Here is an 18,318-nt window from a genome sequence, read left to right on the forward strand (position 1 = left end):
TATTACAATCACATTCTCGACTGTTTACATTATTATGTTATTGCCAAAATCAGTTTGGACAACTATGACAAATCTAGCTGCACATCAAGTCTTCACCTCCTTAGTCAACAATTCAAAATTAGAAAATATCAAAAGCACTGAAAGTACATCCAGGTCTACCTAAATAATAATGATTTTAAAAACTTGTTCTTCACATAGGATAACTTAGTGCCAAAGTCAATTAAATGACTATAATAGTTATTTTACCTGGAGTGCTTATTAAAATTCTGATTACATAAGTGAAAAGTAGGACCTGGAAGATATATTTTGAAAACACTTCCCAATTAATTCTGATACTTAGCTGTCATCCTGTCCTGGCTTAGCATCTTAGAAATATTCCTCTTCTAGCTCTTAATTGGTTAGTGTAAATATAGTTAATTCAAAATAGTGGAAAATGAGTGCCACATCAAGTAATTATTAAACTTTCCAAGGATCATCTAAAATGTAACAAGTTTCCATGTCTACAATATACATGAATTAACTAACAACTAACAAAAGAACACAAAGTATATGGATATATATAAAACTAGGGTATACTTTGTGTACATTTTGTCACCCTAAAATAACATGTTACATAATTTATCTTATTCAGAATTGTAGATTTTAGGGGGGAAGAAAATAGTACTCAAGTTCTTGCCTCCAATCCAACTGCTCTAATCTGTGCTGCATCCCAGTACCAGATAGATCTAATAATACCATTTTCATCACATCCATGCTCCTGAGCTGTACATTCACAGTCCTTTATAAACTGTCCCAATACTCTGGTAATCCTGACTCTCATTACTTCCCCCAAAAAACCACTGAAGTGTAATTAGATGGTGCTTTCCATCTTCCAAGCCACTTCATAAACGTTATCTTATTTGATTTTCACAACAACCCTTTAAGTGGGGTATTTTGTTATAAGAAGGAAATCAGAAAGAAAATGATGAAAGATCACAGGGTGGCAGAGACAGATTGAAAACACAGATCTTTCGATTCCAAGACCACCACTATTTACATTCCAGTCAAGCCACTGTCTCCCCTAATGTCCCCTCCAAAACACCACGGCCCCACCTCTAGGCCTTTGATCTCTAGCTGGGAGTTGTCTCCATCCATCCAAATCTCATCAATCCTCCAAGCTGTCCCTTTCAATGAAACTGTAGACAACCATTCTACTCTAAATAAATCTCTCAACTGAATTTCCCCAATCTTTATAATGTGCACTACTCATTTTGTCCCCTAACCTGATACAATAACGGGCGGCTTCTTAAATCTTTGTTCTGGACATGTGTTATTTCTGTCTGGAATCTAAAGTTCTAGGAGAAAAAGAAAGGTTTTAGGCATTACTTCCGAATTGCCTAAAGCATCTAATGATTGTTAGTACATAGTAGGTCCTCAGAAATACTTCTTGCATCGAAATAGAAAAAGAGCATAGTACCTGAGACATAAAGGTGATTACAAGGCGCAAAGGTAGGCACACATTAGAATGAAGCAAACAGGTTCCTGGGAAATCAAAAAGGTAAAGAATGAAGAAGTCTCCAGTAGTGAAGACAACAGAACTAGCAAATCTGGTTTGAGGAGTGGAGTAGCCCAGATTCCAAAGAAAAACTTCAAAGACTAATTGTAACTAGTACAGGGAGAGGACAGTAGGGGGTCACTGCAAAGCTGTGGAAAACGCTGCAGTAAATCTTTAGCAGCTATTAAAGGGCATCAAATGAGTCGAGAGAAGAGAGTGGTGAGTACCATCAGCTATAAAACATCAATAAACCTATTAAGTTTTTCAGGCGAGTCTTCAGAGGAGAGTCAGCTTCTTAGCCAAATTACTCTTTGCAGGACTCCACACAAAATGTAAATCAAAGCTGGTCTTGCCAGCTCGCATATTAATCCAGTTCCCTTCTCTTCCCAGTCTTCCCATACCTGCTCGATTCCATTAAAAAAAAAAAGTGGAAGTATTTGGAAAACTTTGTCAGCAAGTCTTAAATATGGCTTTCAAGTTTGGCACAGGTCTGACCTACCCTAGGTTCACTGACTCGGAGAGATGACAGATCCTGCTTTTCCTACTAACCACCATATGGACACGGCAGCAAACCCAACCGCAATCAGTAGGGTGCTCCGGGCCGCGCGGCGCCCATCACACCTCCCCTTCCCTTCCAACTGCTCCGCACCCACGGAGAAACCTTGGGGTCCGGGGTCGAACAGGGCGCCAGCACCGACAACTCATTGGCCAGCTCCTGGAACTGACAGGACATGAAACCAATGAGAACGCGGTACCGGGCCGAGGCCAGGTAACGTGCTTAAGGAAGAGGAGCCTTCGAGAGGAGAACGAGGTCAAGGCAGGAAATTCGGGCTCTCGGAACGCAGGACGTCCTGCGAGCGGTGACTGAGAGTCAGTGGGAACAGAACTCACCCACGGCGACAGCGCCCATAGCTGCATCCCCTAATGGGCCTTTGGGCTGGACAGCCAGCTCCGTCTTCCTCCTGGTGACTGAGACAGCGACAGAGCCGAAGCCAGAGTGACCGCTAGAAAGCAACAACTTCCGGTACGCGGCATTATGGGAAGTAATTTATCCCCAGGGGCCGGCGGAGCCCACGCTATTTTATCGGCGCCTGCGCGCGGCTCCCTCCGGAAGTTCAGAATCAGCTGCTCGGAGGAGTCTAGCAGTTTTCCCCACTCTGGTTAACTATGGGGTTGTTTAAATGCTTCGGAAGCATAAGTACCTGATGGTGGTCAGAGTATTGGAATCTCCTTGATGGGTTACCTTATTCATATTACATCTGAAGGCTGGCCAAGAGAGTGACATTTACATTTCATGCAGTTCCCCTAATTCTGTCCGATCGACTTCTAAAGTTAAGTACGTATATTGTCTTGAACTAATCTTACCGAGGGAGGGTAAATTTTTCAAACATTTACTGTGTTCGTTTTCAAGATATGTACGTGCCGAGCCCCTTGTGAAGTGAATTAAACAAACAGGCTCGCTGCCCTGGGGTTTATTTAGTCTTCTACAGAAGACACAGTAATCGCTTGAAAAAAAAAAAAAAAAAAAATGCAAGCGCCAGTAGAAAAATAGGCAAGGGATATGAACAGGTAATTCACGATAAAAGGACACTTGGTCTTGGTCTTAAAAGATATGAAGAAATGTTCATCCATATTAGTGAGCAGATAAAAGTAGGTTAAGATAGTGGCGTCCTAATCTGTCGAATTGTCCAGAGTAACAATGGTTACATTTGGCTCTTGGCGCGGGGGGGGGGGGGGATCTGGCTTTCCTGCTCTTTACTGCTGATACAATTTTTTAAGCTTTCTTCATTAAGGTATCTTAGCACACAGGCATTTTTATTTTTTCCATTCTAAAACACAGCCTTGGGGACATTGTACCACCTGCTCTCTCTGCCTAGGAATGCTGCTCCCCATGATATTCTGTGGTTGGTAATTGTAATTCTGTTCACACCTTAAAAGTCACTTTCTCACAGAAATTGGCTGGGCAATCTAGGTTATATAGCCACCTGATCACTCACATCACTTTATTTTATGCCACTACCCAGCAGTTGTCACTACCTAGTATTTTTTTCTCATGTTTACTTATATATTTTTCCTCCCCCCCCCGCCCTAATTCCCATACATACACAGAAATGTGCAAATGTAAGCTTTGAGAGATGAAACATCTTTGTCTTGTTCACGGCTCTCTCTTGTACCAGAAGGGTTGGCAACATAGTAAATGCTTAATGCTTATTGAAGGTCATTAGAAATGAAAAATTTTACAAGAGTGTTCATAGTAGCCTTACTCATAATAGCCAGAAAACTAGAAACAGCTCATGTTTTGAACAAAAGAATAGGAAAACTGTGGTATAGTCTTATAATGGAATTCTAAGCAATAAAATTGATAGACACAAGAATATGGACGAATCTTCAAAATATACTGAAAGAAGCCTTATACAAAAATACCTACTAATTCCATGCATGTGAACAGGCAAAACTAATTATGGCAGGAAAAACTCAGAACAGTGGTTCCCTGTTGGGGGTTTGGAGGGGGACTGACTAGGAAGGAGCATTTCTAGGGTGCTAATAATGGTCTATATCTTAATAGGGTTTGAACTACAAAGTCGTATGCGTTTGTCAAAACTCAACCAATATACATTTAAGGTGTGCATTTCACTTTTACCCCAAAATTAAAAAATCAAATATTTAAGTCTGTTATACATGCTGAAGTATTTAGGGAGAAGTGTGCTAATGTCTGCAAATTGCTTTGAAATGGATCAAAACAGATAGATGGGATGAATGGATTAGATACATGACAAAGCTGGTAGAATAAAATGTTATGATAGTGTCTAGATTCGTGATAGTGTCAGTGTCTTAACCTTAGCACTACAGACAGTTTAAACCAGCAAATTCTTTGTTGTAGAGAGAAGTCTTGTGCATTGTGGAAGTTGAGCAGCATGGCTTGGCCCTACCCATTAGATGCCAGAAGCACTCCTCCAGTTGTAACAACTCAAAATATATTCAGACATTACCAAATATCTTCTGAGACATTTTTGCCCCCCCGGGGGGCAAAATCACCCACCCTTTTTTTCCACACCCTTAAGAATTGCTCCTGTTTCACTATAAAATTCTCTCAACTTTATGCTTGAAATTTTTCATAGAAGTTGGAGAAAAAATACATTTAATGACATTGGAAAATGCCCACAAACCACCAAGTAAAAGATGACGCCATGAAAACACATGTACTAATCTTATTTGGGGGGGGGGGAGTGCGAGTTATTAATACTAGTGAATATCAGCGTTTACCAAAAAATCTTGAGATTTCTAAAAATAACATCACAAAGAAAAAAGTGCATTACCGATATTTAGACTGTGCAGAAAAATCTAAAAATTACTCTCATAGTGGAGTCGCCTTCAAACTACCCTTTTATTAGCCGAGATAAAGTTCTATGCATGCACATGGCATTTCCTAAGGTCGTCAGCCACAACCACCATCCAGGCTCACCTCTCCCTAATGCCTTGCCATTCAGGGGCCAACAGCATCCCTATTGTGTGGGAAGATGTTAGGAACACAGAACAGGGGGCCCTATATCTACGTACCGAAACCCAAGCTACATTAAACCGAATGATTCCTACACAGGCTTGAATTTGAGGAGCGTTAGTTACTTTAATAGGCCATTCCTTGACCCAGGAAACAGTGCTAACACTTCTCCGTGACAGTGGCAGCAGCTGGCAAATCCCCATAGGGTAGAATAAGAAGAACTCTATGACTGAGAACAGAGCGGAGCCAAGAATCCCAGCCACCCAGCAGGTGCCAGGACCAACCGGCCAGCATCACTGGGCTTCCGGGGCGCGCGGCCCCGAGCGCGCGCATGCGCCAAGCCGGGAGGGTGTCGTCTCACTTCCCGTAGGCCGCCCCCCTGGAGTTTGCGGGCTTCGGATTGCCTAGCTCTGGAAATCTGAGGCTCCTTCTGGATGAGACCTGAGCTGTTCGTGCAGCCAGAAAATCCGGGGTTCCAGCACGGAGGGGATCCATCGCTCCAGGTGAGGTTTCCGTCTACTGCCACCCAGCAGCACCGGGGGTTTCCCATGTTGCGGGCCTGTCTTACCCTAAGGCAACTTGGCGATGTAGTGGCACCGCCTTCCAGCGGGCTACGCGCTGCTCATTGGTTAGAGCAATTCCTGATGCCGCCCACAGCCGGGACCGCCGCGGGGCGGGCGGGGGGGGCCGGCACTGCCCCCCGTGCGGGTCAGGTGTTAGGGGCGACGGCGCCTGCGCACAGGGCTTCGGTTACGGGCTCCAGCCGCTTGCCCAGTGTCAGGTCCTGTGCAGCCTGGTCCCCATCTCCTCTGTAAAATAAAAATTTGCGAGGAAAAAAGAATGACTCCACTTAGGAAACTCAAGTTTTATTCTACGTTTGTACAGCATTCATTGAAATCTTGAGTCAGAAAATTCTCTTCAAGATTTTTTTGTTTGTTTGCACTGAAATCTCATCTACAGAAATAAGTTTGACAAGTAAATTATATATTTGTGACATCACTCCCAGAGTTGTCCGCACACGGGTCTCAAACTTCTTTGCTGGTTCCATTTCATCTTCCAGACCTCCAGACTCTGTGGGACTTTCTCCCAACTTCACTCACTCCCTGAGTGACCAAACAAACATGCCTTTATTGTATGTTGGTTACTCCCAAAATTACATCTCCACCTGGATACCTCATAAAGTGCGTAATTACATCTGTCTGCTGAACATCTCTACTGAATAGGTGTCTTAATAGGCACTTCATTCCATATTTTCTTTTTTTAATGTACTGTTAGAGAATTTTTTATTTTTTTAATGTTTATTTATTTTTGAGAGAGAGGATGTGTGTGCGAGGGGGGAATGACAGACAGAGGGAGAAAGACAATCCCAAGCAAACTCCATGCTGTCCGCACAGAGCCCCACACGGGACTGGAACTCACAGACCATGAGATCATGAGCAGAAATCAAGAGTCAGCTGCTTAACCAACTGAGCCACCCATCAAACTCAGAACTGTGAGATCATGATCTGAGCAGAAATCACAAATCGCAGGCTTAACTGACTGAGCCATCAAGGCACCCCCATTCCATAGTATTTCTAAAACCAGGCTTCAAGTTTCCACCATTTTCCCTACCTAAATAAATGCCAAATCCATTCTTCCAATCTCTTAATGCTTTAGATTCATTATTCAGTCCCTCCCAGTCTCTTCCTTGTAGTCACCTTTAGCAGAGAAGTGGTCCCTGACTACCCTGTGTACAGTTGAAAAACCCTCTCCTCCCTCCTAACCACTTGCTCCTTATCCCCTTCATCTTCTTCAGTCTTTATCCACTAGACATACATATTTGTTTTTTGTTGTCACGGTCTTCTCCCACCGAATTAAGTCTCAATGATAGCAGGGATTTTTGTGTGATTCTTGTTCACTGTTATAGTCTTAATGCCAAGGACAATGCTTGACACACAATAGGGACTCAAGAAACATCTGTGAATGAATAACAAATAACAATCATAGCAACCACTTTTATAGTACTTGCTGTATTGCCACACATTGTTTTCAGCACTTTCCACACATCATCATTTAATCCTCAAGTGACCCTATCATTCCCATTTTGGAGATGGGGAGATCGAGGCACAGAGAAATTAAGCCACCCGCCTAAGGTCACACAGTTGGTACGGGCAGGTTGGCAGTCTAAGTCACAGAGTACATCCTTAAGCCACTATGATAAAAAGCCAAAGTAAATTCATTTCCTCTAATAGCCATCTACCCAGTTGTTTCTTGGATTCCTTTTAAAACAGATTAGGGGTGCCTGGGTGGCTCAGTCCGTTAAACGTCTGGTTCTGACGCACAGGTCATGGTCTCACAGTTGGGTTCCTGAGTTCGAGCCCCATGTTGGCCTCTGCACTGACAGCACAGAGTCTGCTTAGGATTATCTGTCTCCCTCTCTCTCAGCCTCTCCCCTCCGTGCACTCTCTTTCCTCTCTCTCTCTGTCTCTCTCAAAAATAAACATTTAAAAAATAAAACAGACTAGAAAAGATATTCATGGAATTCCAGTGAGGTCAGGGATTTTAAATACTTACATGAATATTTTTTTTAATAACAGAGAAAATGCTTAAGGTAGCATGTCAAATGGAAATAGGGTATAAAATTATACGAAGTCACTAGTAAAGGAAACATTGTGTTTAAGGGAGGGAGAAGTGTTTGCTGCTCTAACAGTTTTTGAAAAGGCCTAACGATGGTGAGTAGCGCTGGTAATATTTAAACTACTTAAATTGGGGTGGTTAGAGGACAAACCAGGGATTCCTGATCTGTGTAGAAGGTCTAGGGAAAAAAATGTTCTGGGGTCAAATAGGTTTGGGACACTCAGTATCCTAAACTTCTTAGAAATTCACAATGCATATTGGAATGTAACAATAAAGACTGAGATGCCACACACAAAAAGTGTGCCCATATAATTTACTTTCCAAACGGGGTTATTTTTGTCTAAGATAAATGCTAAACTAAGTTGGTACAATGGCATGACTCATGGTCACCCTAAAGAAGCTTGTTAAACTTTGTGTCATTCAGCATTCCAGAACTTATTTAAGCCCAAAATTCTTTGTGTAATTTTTTTTTCCCCAGCATGGCAGTGACACCCTGATAAACCATGTTTTAATGACTTTAAGTTGAAAAAGCATTGGGATTAGGAATGATGTGTTGGCATTGATTTATGCTCTGATCTATGGAGATAGCCTATTGTGTGCAAGAGTGCCTCAAATTTTCCTGATTCCTATCCAGTTAATCCTAATGAACTTAACACCCCACCACATTTAGTCATTCTCATAATCCTTGAAGTGTTTGTGACAGAACCCATTACTGTTACTGATCTGCCACCTGTGAGTAATTGACATTTCTCTTTAAGTAGAACTTTTTTATTCTTTAAAAGTACCATACAGTGAACTAGCTCAATTGTCAACCAAATAGCATTTTCTGATATTAAAGAAATGATCAGTTATATTGGATGGAATAAAGAAGATTTGAATAACGGAAGAGACATGTTGCTAGAGGGCTTGATAATGGATCATCCAAGGCACCTTTGTGACCTGGATCCCCTCTACATGTGCTGGTGTTTTGTGCTACCAGTCTGTGAAACTAACAGCCAGATCACCAACTGGGATGAATTCACTCCACTAAGTAGCTGTCAGGGTCTTGGGCTAGTTTGCCATGAACTGAGGGAAACCTAACACACCCGGACCCCTCCTCTCAGACTGCAACTCTCTCACTCAATCACAAATTATGTGAACATTTCTCTGTTAGATAGTCGGTACTCTCTTGAGTGTCTTCAGAGACCTCTGTTAGACACTGCATACAATACGTATGATGACAGTTCAGAGCATGAGTTGATGGAGGCAGAGTCCAGGTAAGAGAAGTCAAGGTTCTAGAGGGAAATAGATATACACTCAACTTTGAAATTTTGAAGAGACCACTTAATGAAGGGGCTGTTTACAGAGGTGTGGCCAGGTTTAAAGAAACGCTTACTACCCTGAGGCCTGAAAGGTCTGCTGGCATTGAGGAAGAAGGACTGCCCACAAAAGCTATGGTCTTAAGGGGTCACAGCCATTGTTAGAATCCCACCCAAACAGGAAAGGGGTAGTGAAGAAATACCCTACCCTCTTTCTCCTGCCATCCTCCTCCTTCCTGACAGGGCATTAGCTGAACCTAACCATAAGAAAAGCAGAAAAGTTGAACGGTATAGGCTGCAGAAGTCAGTTTTTCAGAGTCCAGAGCAGGGAAAAGAAGGACCAAGCATGTGTTTAGGGGACAAACAAAAAGTAACTAGCACAAGAGAAAATTGTCCAAATGATGAGCCCCTAACCAGGCCTTGGTGGTCAGGGTTGTGAGGAAGGGACAGGTTCAGGCCCATACCAATTTAATTGTGCTTTCCTGCCTCACAGACCTTTCTTCTCTTCCCACTATGTCTCCTTCTCCACTGGTCTCAGCCTCTCTTCAGGGTTCGACTCAGATCCTGTCTCCTTCCTTAAATCTTTCCTGATGGCCCATTTCATTGATCGTGCACTCCTCTTAATCCCCACGATAATGCCTACACTGGTCATTTAACGCTTAGCCTTTTTATCTTCATTGTTATATATCTTATTAGATAATACGTCCTGATCCTCAAACTAAAAAGAAAACCCCAGGAAGGAATGAAGGATGAAGCTCTACATATAGTAGTTACTCAATAAACATTTACCAGAGGTGAGAAGAATTCCATGAAGACAGACAGGATTAACCAAGATAATGGTGTTTGATTTCACAGAGTAAATTCTCTTGGAGAAGGTAAGCCATGTTTCCTTTGCAGCAGTGGGACTGAGCTCTGTTTTTCTTTTCAGATGTGTAACCTTTCTTTTTTCCTGAATTCAAAAGCACTAAATAGTAATCCTAAAACTTCACACAATACAGAAACATACAAATCAGTCCTTCCCTTCTTCCCTCCACCCACATTTATCCAACTGTTCATAGTTTGGTAAATTCTCTTTCTGACTTTGTTCATGTATGTGTAATGATATAACAAGAATAGTAAGACCATAATTGTTTATATCCTTCTACAGTCTACTTTTTTTAGGTAACCATGTATCATGAACATCAGTGTTAATATACATTTTTTTTAATGATCTCATGATTTTCTACTATTTAGATACATATTTATTTAACTGATCTATTGTTGAACACTTAGGTCATTTCTGATTTATTGTAAATAATAAGCAGTGAATATCCTTACAAAAAACTTTTTTTTATATAATGTCTGATTTTTTTCCATAGGTCAGCTTCACAGAATTGGAATATTTAGACCAGTTTTTCCTATAGCAACTTTTTCTTCTGTGACACTTACCAGACATTAACCACCTTTGTGTGTGTGTGTGTGTGTGTGTGTGTGTGTGTGTGTGTGTGTGTGTTTGTGAACACATGCCAATTTGATAAGTTAAAATTATCATGTTAGGGGGACTTCCACTTTTGGAACAACATAATAGGTATACTTTTCCTAATTTGTCCTGCTAAATACAACTAGGAATCTTGAACATTATTTCTAAAGCAAACACAAAAGAAGTGGAGAAGAAGTCAGATCAACTAGGGACCTTGGGACCCAAGGAAGGACACAGTGGTAACTTCCTTCGGTATTCTTTTTTGCCTCAAATATCCCAGACTTGATTAAAGAAGCAGCAAACCAGAAATACCAAGGGTACAGACCAAAAAAGAATTTTAAAGCCCCCAAAAAGCCTGCTCTCTCTAAAGTACCAAGAAAGGTGCAGCCAAGCAAGATGGAAAACATTTAGATAGTTAAATGCTCTCTACCAAGCAAATAGCACAGAAAACACTATAGCCTCTACCTGACCCACACCAGCAAAAGGAGCCTTGATTCCATCGTCACTGAGCTGTAATAAGCACTCAGTGCCCACTCCTTGTCAGGATGGTACCAAAAACAATCTGATTAGGGACCCAGGACTTTCTTCCCTGCCTGGTGATAAGAAGGACCTTACCACAGTTTTGGTGTTAGACCTGTGTCACATCCATGTCAGACCACATGGGGAGCCTGTACTTCCACTCTCATGCAGCGATAACAAGGCATCTCTCCTTCACCCAGCTGCAGTGATGTCCAAAAGGCCTAGTGGGGAGTCCAGATTTTCACCACCGCCTGTCAGTAACAAAGGATCCCCTCAACATGGTGTTAGCAGAGGCCAAATGGGTAGCAATAAGGAGGCACTCCCACCCTTCCTAGCCATAAGTCCCCCATTTTTTTTACCCTCCTTTCTGGAGCAGTATCAGAAAAAGTATGCTAAAATGGAAGATTTGAGTAGTGTTCAGTCTCATAATACCTAAAATGTCCAGATTTCGATAAAAAAATCACTCACATACCAAAAACAAGGAAAATCTCAAACTAGGTGAAAAAAAACAAAAAATAGATGTCAATGCCAGGATAACAGAGATGGTAGAATTACCTGACAAAGATTTTAAAACACCCATCCTAAGTCTGCCTAGCTGGCTTAGTTGGAGGAACACAGGACTCTTGATCTCGGGGTCATGAGTTCAAGCCCAATAGTGGGTATAGAGATTACTTAAATAAATAAATAAATACATACATACATACATACATACATCTTAAAAAATAAACGAAACACCTATCATTAAAATTTTTTGGTGAGCAATTACACACTTCAAGCAAAAAAAGCAGGGGGTGGTGCAGCTGGATGGCTCAGTTATTTGAGTGTCTGACTCTTGATTTCAGCTCAGGTCATGATCTCACAGTTAATGAGATCGAGCCCTGAATCAGGCTCTGTACTGTCAGTGCACAGAGCCTGCTCAAGATTCTCTTCCTCCCTCTCTCTCTGCTCCTCCCCCCCTCCTCTCTCTCAAAATAAATAAACAAGAGTCTCAGTAAAGAAATAGAAGATATAAAGAAGAACCAAATGAAAATGTTAGAGCTGATAAATGCAATAAGCAAAATTAAAGACACAGTAGATAGACTCAACAACAGAAGGAAGGAGACAGAGGAAAGGATCATTTAACTGGAAAACACAATAATAGAAATTATACAATCTAAACAATGGAGTGAAATAGGCCAAAAATAAACAATTTTAATTTTTAGATATGAACAAACAATTTTAAGAACATGTGGGACTATAACAAAAGATCTAACATGTCATTCCAAAAGGAGAGGACAGAGCTGAAAAAGTACTTGAAGAAATGATGGCTGAAAATTTCTGAAATTTGTCAAAAAGCATAAACAGATTCAAGAAATTGAATGAATGTCAAGCACAAAGAACTCAAAGAAATTCAAATCAAGACATCATAGTCAAACTTCTGAAAACTAAAGACAAAGAAAAGGTCTTGAAACCAAGCAAGATATGAACCTTAGCTATAAGTTTCAAATAAGAGAATATTTCTTGCCAGAAACTGGGGGCCAAAATAAAGAGGCATAATGTTTTTCAAGTGCTGAAAGTAAAGAATTGTCAACCTAGAATACCACATCCAGTGAAAATATCCTCAGGAATGAAGGGTAAATCAAGACAATTCTAACATGAAGGAAAACTAAGAGAATTTGTCACCAGCACACCTACCCTAAAAAAATGGCTCAAGTAAGTTCTCTATATGGAAAAGAAACAAAAAAGGAATTATTATGGAGGAAATGTCATGAAAAAGGCAACAGTATGGTCAAATAAAATGGGTTTCCCTTCTGTTGAGTTTTCTAAGTTATACTTGGTGGCTGGAGCAAAAAGTATAACACTCTTGTGGTTCTAAATGTATACAGAAGAAAATTTTAAGGTCATTATATTACAAATGGGGGAAGGTAAAGGAACATAAAGTAACAAAGTTTCTGCACATCAAACTGTTAAAATAAGACACTGGTGATGTTTTACGTGTGTGTGTGTGTGTGTGTGTGTGTGTGTGTGTGTGTGTGTGATGTTTTATATAGGTGTGTGTAGAATAACCACTAAAAGAGTTATAAAAAGAAATGCAAAAACATTATACATTAACCAAAATGGAACTCCAAAATATCTTCAAGCTACAAAAGGCAGGGAAAAGAAAACAAAGAAATGAAAAATATAGAAAGCAAACAGAAAATAAAATAGTTGACTTAAGCCTTAACATATCAGTAATTGTATTAAATGTAAATTGTCTAAATGCAATAATTAAAAGGCAGAGATTTGCCCCCCTCACCCCCACACAAACCCATACATACAAAGAATTATCTGGTCTGAAATATCAATAGTTCCAAGATTGAGAAATCCTAAACTAGAATCTTGTTAAGTCTAGACTCTAGACTTTCAACAAGTTCATGTTTTCTAGCTGCTTTCTAAGGTACCTAGTGCTGGTTCCTGAGCCTTCCTAAAGTTCTACAACTTCCCTACCCACCTGACCAAGCAGCTAATAGAGGAAAGAAAGCTGAAATGTAAGTTAGTTATAACTCACTTGCCACTTTCCACCTTTCAAAATTTTGTTAATAGCTTTTGTTATTCCCTTTCCCTTTGTCTTTGAGAATTTATCCTTTTACTCTCATTTTAATGGGGTCACAGAGAAAGGGAAATATTTATACAAGACTCATCCTCCATGTTTTATCAGAAGTCCCCACACTTTTTCGGGAAAATGCAATTAAATTATCTTTTAAAAAATCCTACTTGGGGGTGCCTGGGTGGCTCAGTCAGTTTAATGTCCGACTTTGGCTCAGGTCATGATCTCACGGTTTGTGGGTTTGAGCCCCAGGTTAGGCTCTGCACTGACAGTGTGGAGCGTGCTTGGGATTCTCTCTCTCTGCCCCTACCCCACTTGTGCTCGCTCTCTCTCGCTCTCTCTCTCTCTCTCTCTCTCTCTCTCTTTCTCTCTCAAAATAAATAACTAAACATTTTTTAAAAATCCTACTTGATTAGCATCTCAGTAACCTTTATAAGCCTGGAATGAGGAAGACTTCTCTAACAAAGATTCAACATCCAGAAGCTATGAAAGCAAAAGTTGGTGAATATGCCTACTTAAAAACTCATGAGTGGTACACACAGACACAAACAAAATACCACAAAAAAAGACTATTAGAATTTTCTTAGGGTTGCCTGGCTTGCTCAGAAGAGTGTGCCACTCTTGATCTCAGGGTCGTGAGTTCAAGCCCCATGTTGGGGATAGAGATTACTTAAATAAATCAAAAATGAATTCTTTGTTTTTAAACAGGAGAGGGGTTACTATGTAAAAACTTAAGCTTTAGTATGGCAACTTTTGGAAGACAACTTGGCAATATCTGCCAAAATTTTAAATGTTATACCTATTGCTCCAGCAAGCCACCTCTACAAACTTACCCTTGAGTACACAGTATTAACAGTTTGCCAAACTGTATATCTAAAAAGAACTTCTATTGTAGAAGTGTTCATAACAGCAAAAGTGTGGAAACAACCCAAGTGCCCATCAATAGGTAAAGAATGCAATAAATCATGACATGTCTGCATGATTCAGTCTGACAGTCAACCACTAGAAAGAATGAGACAAACCCCTATGTACTGACTGTGAATAGATCTGCAACATATATTTGGAGGGGAAGAAGTGGGGGGGGGGGAATATATGTATATGTGATCCCTGTGGGTATACTCTGATTATATATCTCACTTTTTACATACATTTAAACTTTATACCAGCATCTATTTTCTATAGAGGTATATATGTCATGCCTAAAATGTTTTGTTTCTGAAATACCAAAACTCTTTGCCTTGGACGGGAGACTTAGGCAGATAGAGGAAGAGATCACCAGCAGAAACTGTATCTTCATTTTTCAACCTTCTACCATTGGACTTTTTTACCTCGTCCTTTTTTTTTGTTTTTTTTGTTTGTTTGTTTTAATTTTTTTTTTCAACGTTTACTTATTTTTGGGACAGAGAGACAGAGCATGAACGGGGGAGGGGCAGAGAGAGAGGGAGACACAGAATCGGAAACAGGCTCCAGGCTCTGAGCCATCAGCCCAGAGCCCGACGCGGGGCTCGAACTCACGGAGTGCGAGATCGTGACCTGGCTGAAGTTGGACGCTTAACCAACTGCGCCACCCAGGCGCCCCTGTTTGTTTGTTTTTTTAATGTTAGTAGGGGTTACTTGCACTGTGGATTATTAGCATTTATTTTCTCTTCTTCACAGTCTTCTGCTTTTTAAAAACCAGTAAACACTAATATTAAGAGAAAAATATTTACCATCTACATAACTAACTCTACTCTATTCATTCTAGGTTTCCAAAGTAACCAGTCATAGCCTCTCTCCTGGCTATATCATTGATATGACTCTTGACTATATAATTAGTTTACTTCAAGGAAATTGCTCATTGTGGTAGCTCAAGATGCCAAATCAACTATCTAGATACAGAGGGATTTGGTGCCTGGTTATTATTAGAGTTTTATGGCTTTTACTGGATTGGCCTATGGTTTGGATCCTTAGTGTATTACATCTGTTTAAATTTCGTGTTTTATGAAGAAATCAAATACACTTTCAATAAGTACCTATATTGATCTATTAAGTTCTCCCAAGATTGTATTTATAAATTATCTCTCTTATCCTCACCTCCTTAGAATTTTACAGATATCCAAAAATGATTGAGATTGAACAGGCAGAGGCCCAGCTCTCTGAGCTAGACCTGCTCGCCAGTATGTTCCCCGGTGAAAACGAGCTCATAGTGAATGACCAGCTGGCTTTAGCAGAAGTGAAAGATTGTATTGAAAAGAGGACAATGGATGGACGATCTTCAAAAGTTTACTTTACTATCAATATGAACCTGGACATATCTGAGGAAGAAATGGTAATTCAGTTTGCTTTTGGAAGAACTAAAATATATCAAGACTTAAAACAGCACTTAGGACATGTTCTTCCTTTTTTATCAGGTGATGTTTTCTCTGGCCTGTATTCTTCCCTTTAAATACCCTGAAGTTCTGCCTGAAATTACTGTCAGGTATGTTACAGAAATTGGCCAACATTAGACTTCAAATTTATCTGAAAATGAAAGCAATTCTTAAGTTTGTTTTATGTTGCAAGAAAATTGATTTAGTTTTTGTATTCCATATCTTTTCCATCAGATCAGTATCACTAAGTAGATCTCAGCAGACTCAGCTGAACACAGATCTAACTGCATACCTGCAAAAGAACTGTCTCGGAGATGTCTGTATATTGAATGCCACAGAGTGGGTTAGAGACCATGCTTCTGGCTATATCAGCAGAGACACCACACCTTGCCCTGCTCCAGGAAGTACAGTCCAGCCAGTTGATCTCATTCTCACAAGACTGTGGATCTATAGCCATCACATCTACAACAAATGCAAAAGAAAGAATATTCTAGAGTGGGCAAAGGAGCTTTCCCTCTCTGGATTTAGCATGCCTGGGAAACCTGGTGTTGTTTGTGTGGAAGGCCCACAAAGTGCCTGTGAAGAATTCTGGTCAAGGTTTGCTTTCACAAATTTTGTATGCTGGGTCAATAATTTCAGTAGTAAACAGGATACTAGAGATGAGGGAATTAGTATATCCCTGGGATTGTACCTTATGGGGATTCAGTCTCAAGTCAGTGGATAAGACAGAATTTACACATGGTTGGCATCACCCCCCCTTCCCTGACACAGTGCACATAGGAGATGTTCTATAAATAACTGTTGAATTGAGCCACTGCCCAATATGCTATGATCCCCTCCAGTTCCATTGATCTGATTCTTCTTACTGATGTGACAAACTGTGCATACCTATGAAACAAAGGGATTTCTAATCTTCTCATTTCTGTACTGACTTCCTAAATGAATTTCTAAGACGTCCTCTTGAGAATCTAAGAGCAGTTTCCACATTTCTAAAATGTTGATATGAAGTGGTAGCAATAAATGAGTTTGGGGATAGGATGGTGACCAGTATCATATTTGATTAAAACAAATCCCTGTGAGATAAAAGTAGGTTTCTTTACTTCCAAGAAGAGGCATTGCTAAGTCTGTTATATAACTTGTATTTTCAGTGCTCTGGAAGGCAAAACAAATTCTCAGTTTTTCTACTTTGAAACTTTCTTTTCAGACTCAGAAAATTAAACTGGAAGAGAATTTTAATTCGCCATCGAGAAGACATTCCTTTTGATGGTGCAAATGACAAAATTGAAAGAGAAAGAAAATTTTCATGTTTTGAAGAAAAAGTATTCAGCGTGAATGGAGCCCGAGGAAACCATATGGATTTCGGTCAGCTGTATCAGTTTTTAAATTCCAAAGGCTGTGCAAATGTTTTCCAGATGTTCTTTGGTGTGGAAGGACAATGACTGGGCAGAGGAGTAGTTGAAAGTATTTTGTCACTGTTGGCCTTTCGACTTTTCCCCCCCACTGTCTCTTGAAAGATGAAGTAATTCTTTTTTAGCCCCCTTCCAGAATGTTAGGGGGGAAAAAAGAGGGAAAAAAGGTAGTATAGCTGAAATGTATCTGTTAAAAAGATGTCATAACTGAAAGGAGAACTGTTTTAAGTATAATCTTAAAATCGTTGATAGAAAGTTCTTGACATAGAAATTACCCATTTTGAAAGAGAAATTAATTACACCAGAGGGAGAGGCAGGTCCAGCTTGCCATCTGCTCCCACCTGTCCCCCCAGCCCTGCTTCCACTAAGAACCTGGAAAAGCTAGATGTTCACTCTCCCAGCCTCTCTTCCACTAGGGGTGGTCTCAACACACGGCTTTGGGTGGGGGACTACTGGGGAAACTTCTGCTTTCCTGGTCAAAAGCGCAGATGCAGCGAGGGCACCTCTTCTTCCCCTTCCTGCCACAGACACTACAGAAAAGGCTGAAGCTGCAGTAGGGTAGGAAGGGCCAAGAAAACCACAGAGATGCCCGTCCCCACGTTGTTGAGCTGCCGATCCAACACCAGCCCCTGCCTATCTCTAGACAGCTTGTTATGAAATAAAACCAGTTTCGTTTAATTTTCTGTGCCTGTTACTAGCAGCTGAAAGCCAGATTGCCAAGTAGACTTTTCCCAAAGTCTTAGTTTTGCATCTACCCAGCCATTTGACACACAAACAGGTGGAAGTTTTTCTTGAACAGAGTTGACAGTTCCTCTCTATTTTGGTATACTTCCCTTGTCCCTGTCCTTGGGCTCGCCTCACAGAAGGCTGAGACACCAGAGCTCAAACTTTTTAACAGATTTCAACAACTCATCAGATTGGTAATTTACAAAACTTGGTCTTGGCAAACTGGATCAACACATTTTTCATACTGGAAATGGCTTTCTATAAATTTAGTTTCAGCAATTGACCTAGAGTCAAATAAACACACTACCTGGTTTTTGTGGCCCTCCATAAGTCAGTTCCCAAAA

General features: G+C 40.5%; 2 protein-coding genes and 1 long non-coding RNA gene across 12 annotated transcripts in view; 1 reads left to right on the plus strand and 2 right to left on the minus strand.

Moving 5' to 3' along the window:
• Positions 1–2,538, minus strand: part of USP16 (ubiquitin specific peptidase 16) — a 27,324-nt gene extending 24,786 nt beyond the window's left edge. For 6 of the 9 annotated variants that reach the window (XM_040484107.1, XM_040484103.1, XM_040484105.1 and 3 more), the window contains exon 1: positions 2,426–2,538. The gene's annotated coding sequence lies outside the window, so the exon portion shown is untranslated. Of the gene's footprint in view, positions 1–1,456; positions 1,522–2,033; positions 2,159–2,425 lie in introns of those variants that run through there. The other 3 variants (XM_040484101.1, XM_040484109.1, XM_040484102.1) reach the window with 3 other exon arrangements.
• On the plus strand, positions 2,453–17,924 carry RWDD2B (RWD domain containing 2B). Of its 2 annotated transcripts, none has more exons than XM_040484111.1 (6): positions 2,453–2,558; positions 9,644–9,822; positions 15,573–15,799; positions 15,882–15,949; positions 16,074–16,436; positions 17,044–17,924. In XM_040484111.1, exons 3-6 carry the CDS (start codon positions 15,593–15,595, stop codon positions 17,276–17,278), a joined length of 873 nt encoding a protein of 290 aa, XP_040340045.1. In that variant the 5' UTR covers positions 2,453–2,558; positions 9,644–9,822; positions 15,573–15,592; the 3' UTR covers positions 17,279–17,924. The 2 variants fall into 2 exon arrangements, with proteins under 2 accessions (XP_040340045.1, XP_040340044.1); XM_040484110.1 differs by lacking the exon at positions 2,453–2,558 and adding an exon at positions 5,421–5,536.
• On the minus strand, positions 5,884–11,176 carry LOC121036037 (uncharacterized). The gene is made up of 2 exons (XR_005793195.1): positions 11,022–11,176; positions 5,884–6,136 (listed from the first exon to the last, which is right to left on the minus strand). It is a non-coding gene; the product is annotated as an uncharacterized LOC121036037 (long non-coding RNA).
• Positions 17,925–18,318: the final 394 nt, after the last annotated feature.

Source organism: Herpailurus yagouaroundi, unplaced genomic scaffold (genome assembly GCF_014898765.1).
Source record: "Herpailurus yagouaroundi ecotype Mexico unplaced genomic scaffold, PumYag 162, whole genome shotgun sequence".
In the NCBI taxonomy this organism is placed as follows: Eukaryota; Metazoa; Chordata; class Mammalia; order Carnivora; family Felidae; genus Herpailurus; species Herpailurus yagouaroundi.

What these genes read in the sequence shown, in the direction of transcription:
- RWDD2B (XM_040484111.1), top strand. Translation starts at nt 15,593, where the DNA reads ATGATTGAGATTGAACAGGCAGAGGCCCAGCTCTCTGAGCTAGACCTG. An exon ending in ACATATCTGAGGAAGAAATG is followed by an intron (nt 15,800 to 15,881) that starts GTAATTCAGTTT and finishes CTTTTTTATCAG; the next exon opens with GTGATGTTTTCTCTGGCCTG. An exon ending in CTGCCTGAAATTACTGTCAG is followed by an intron (nt 15,950 to 16,073) that starts GTATGTTACAGA and finishes CTTTTCCATCAG; the next exon opens with ATCAGTATCACTAAGTAGAT.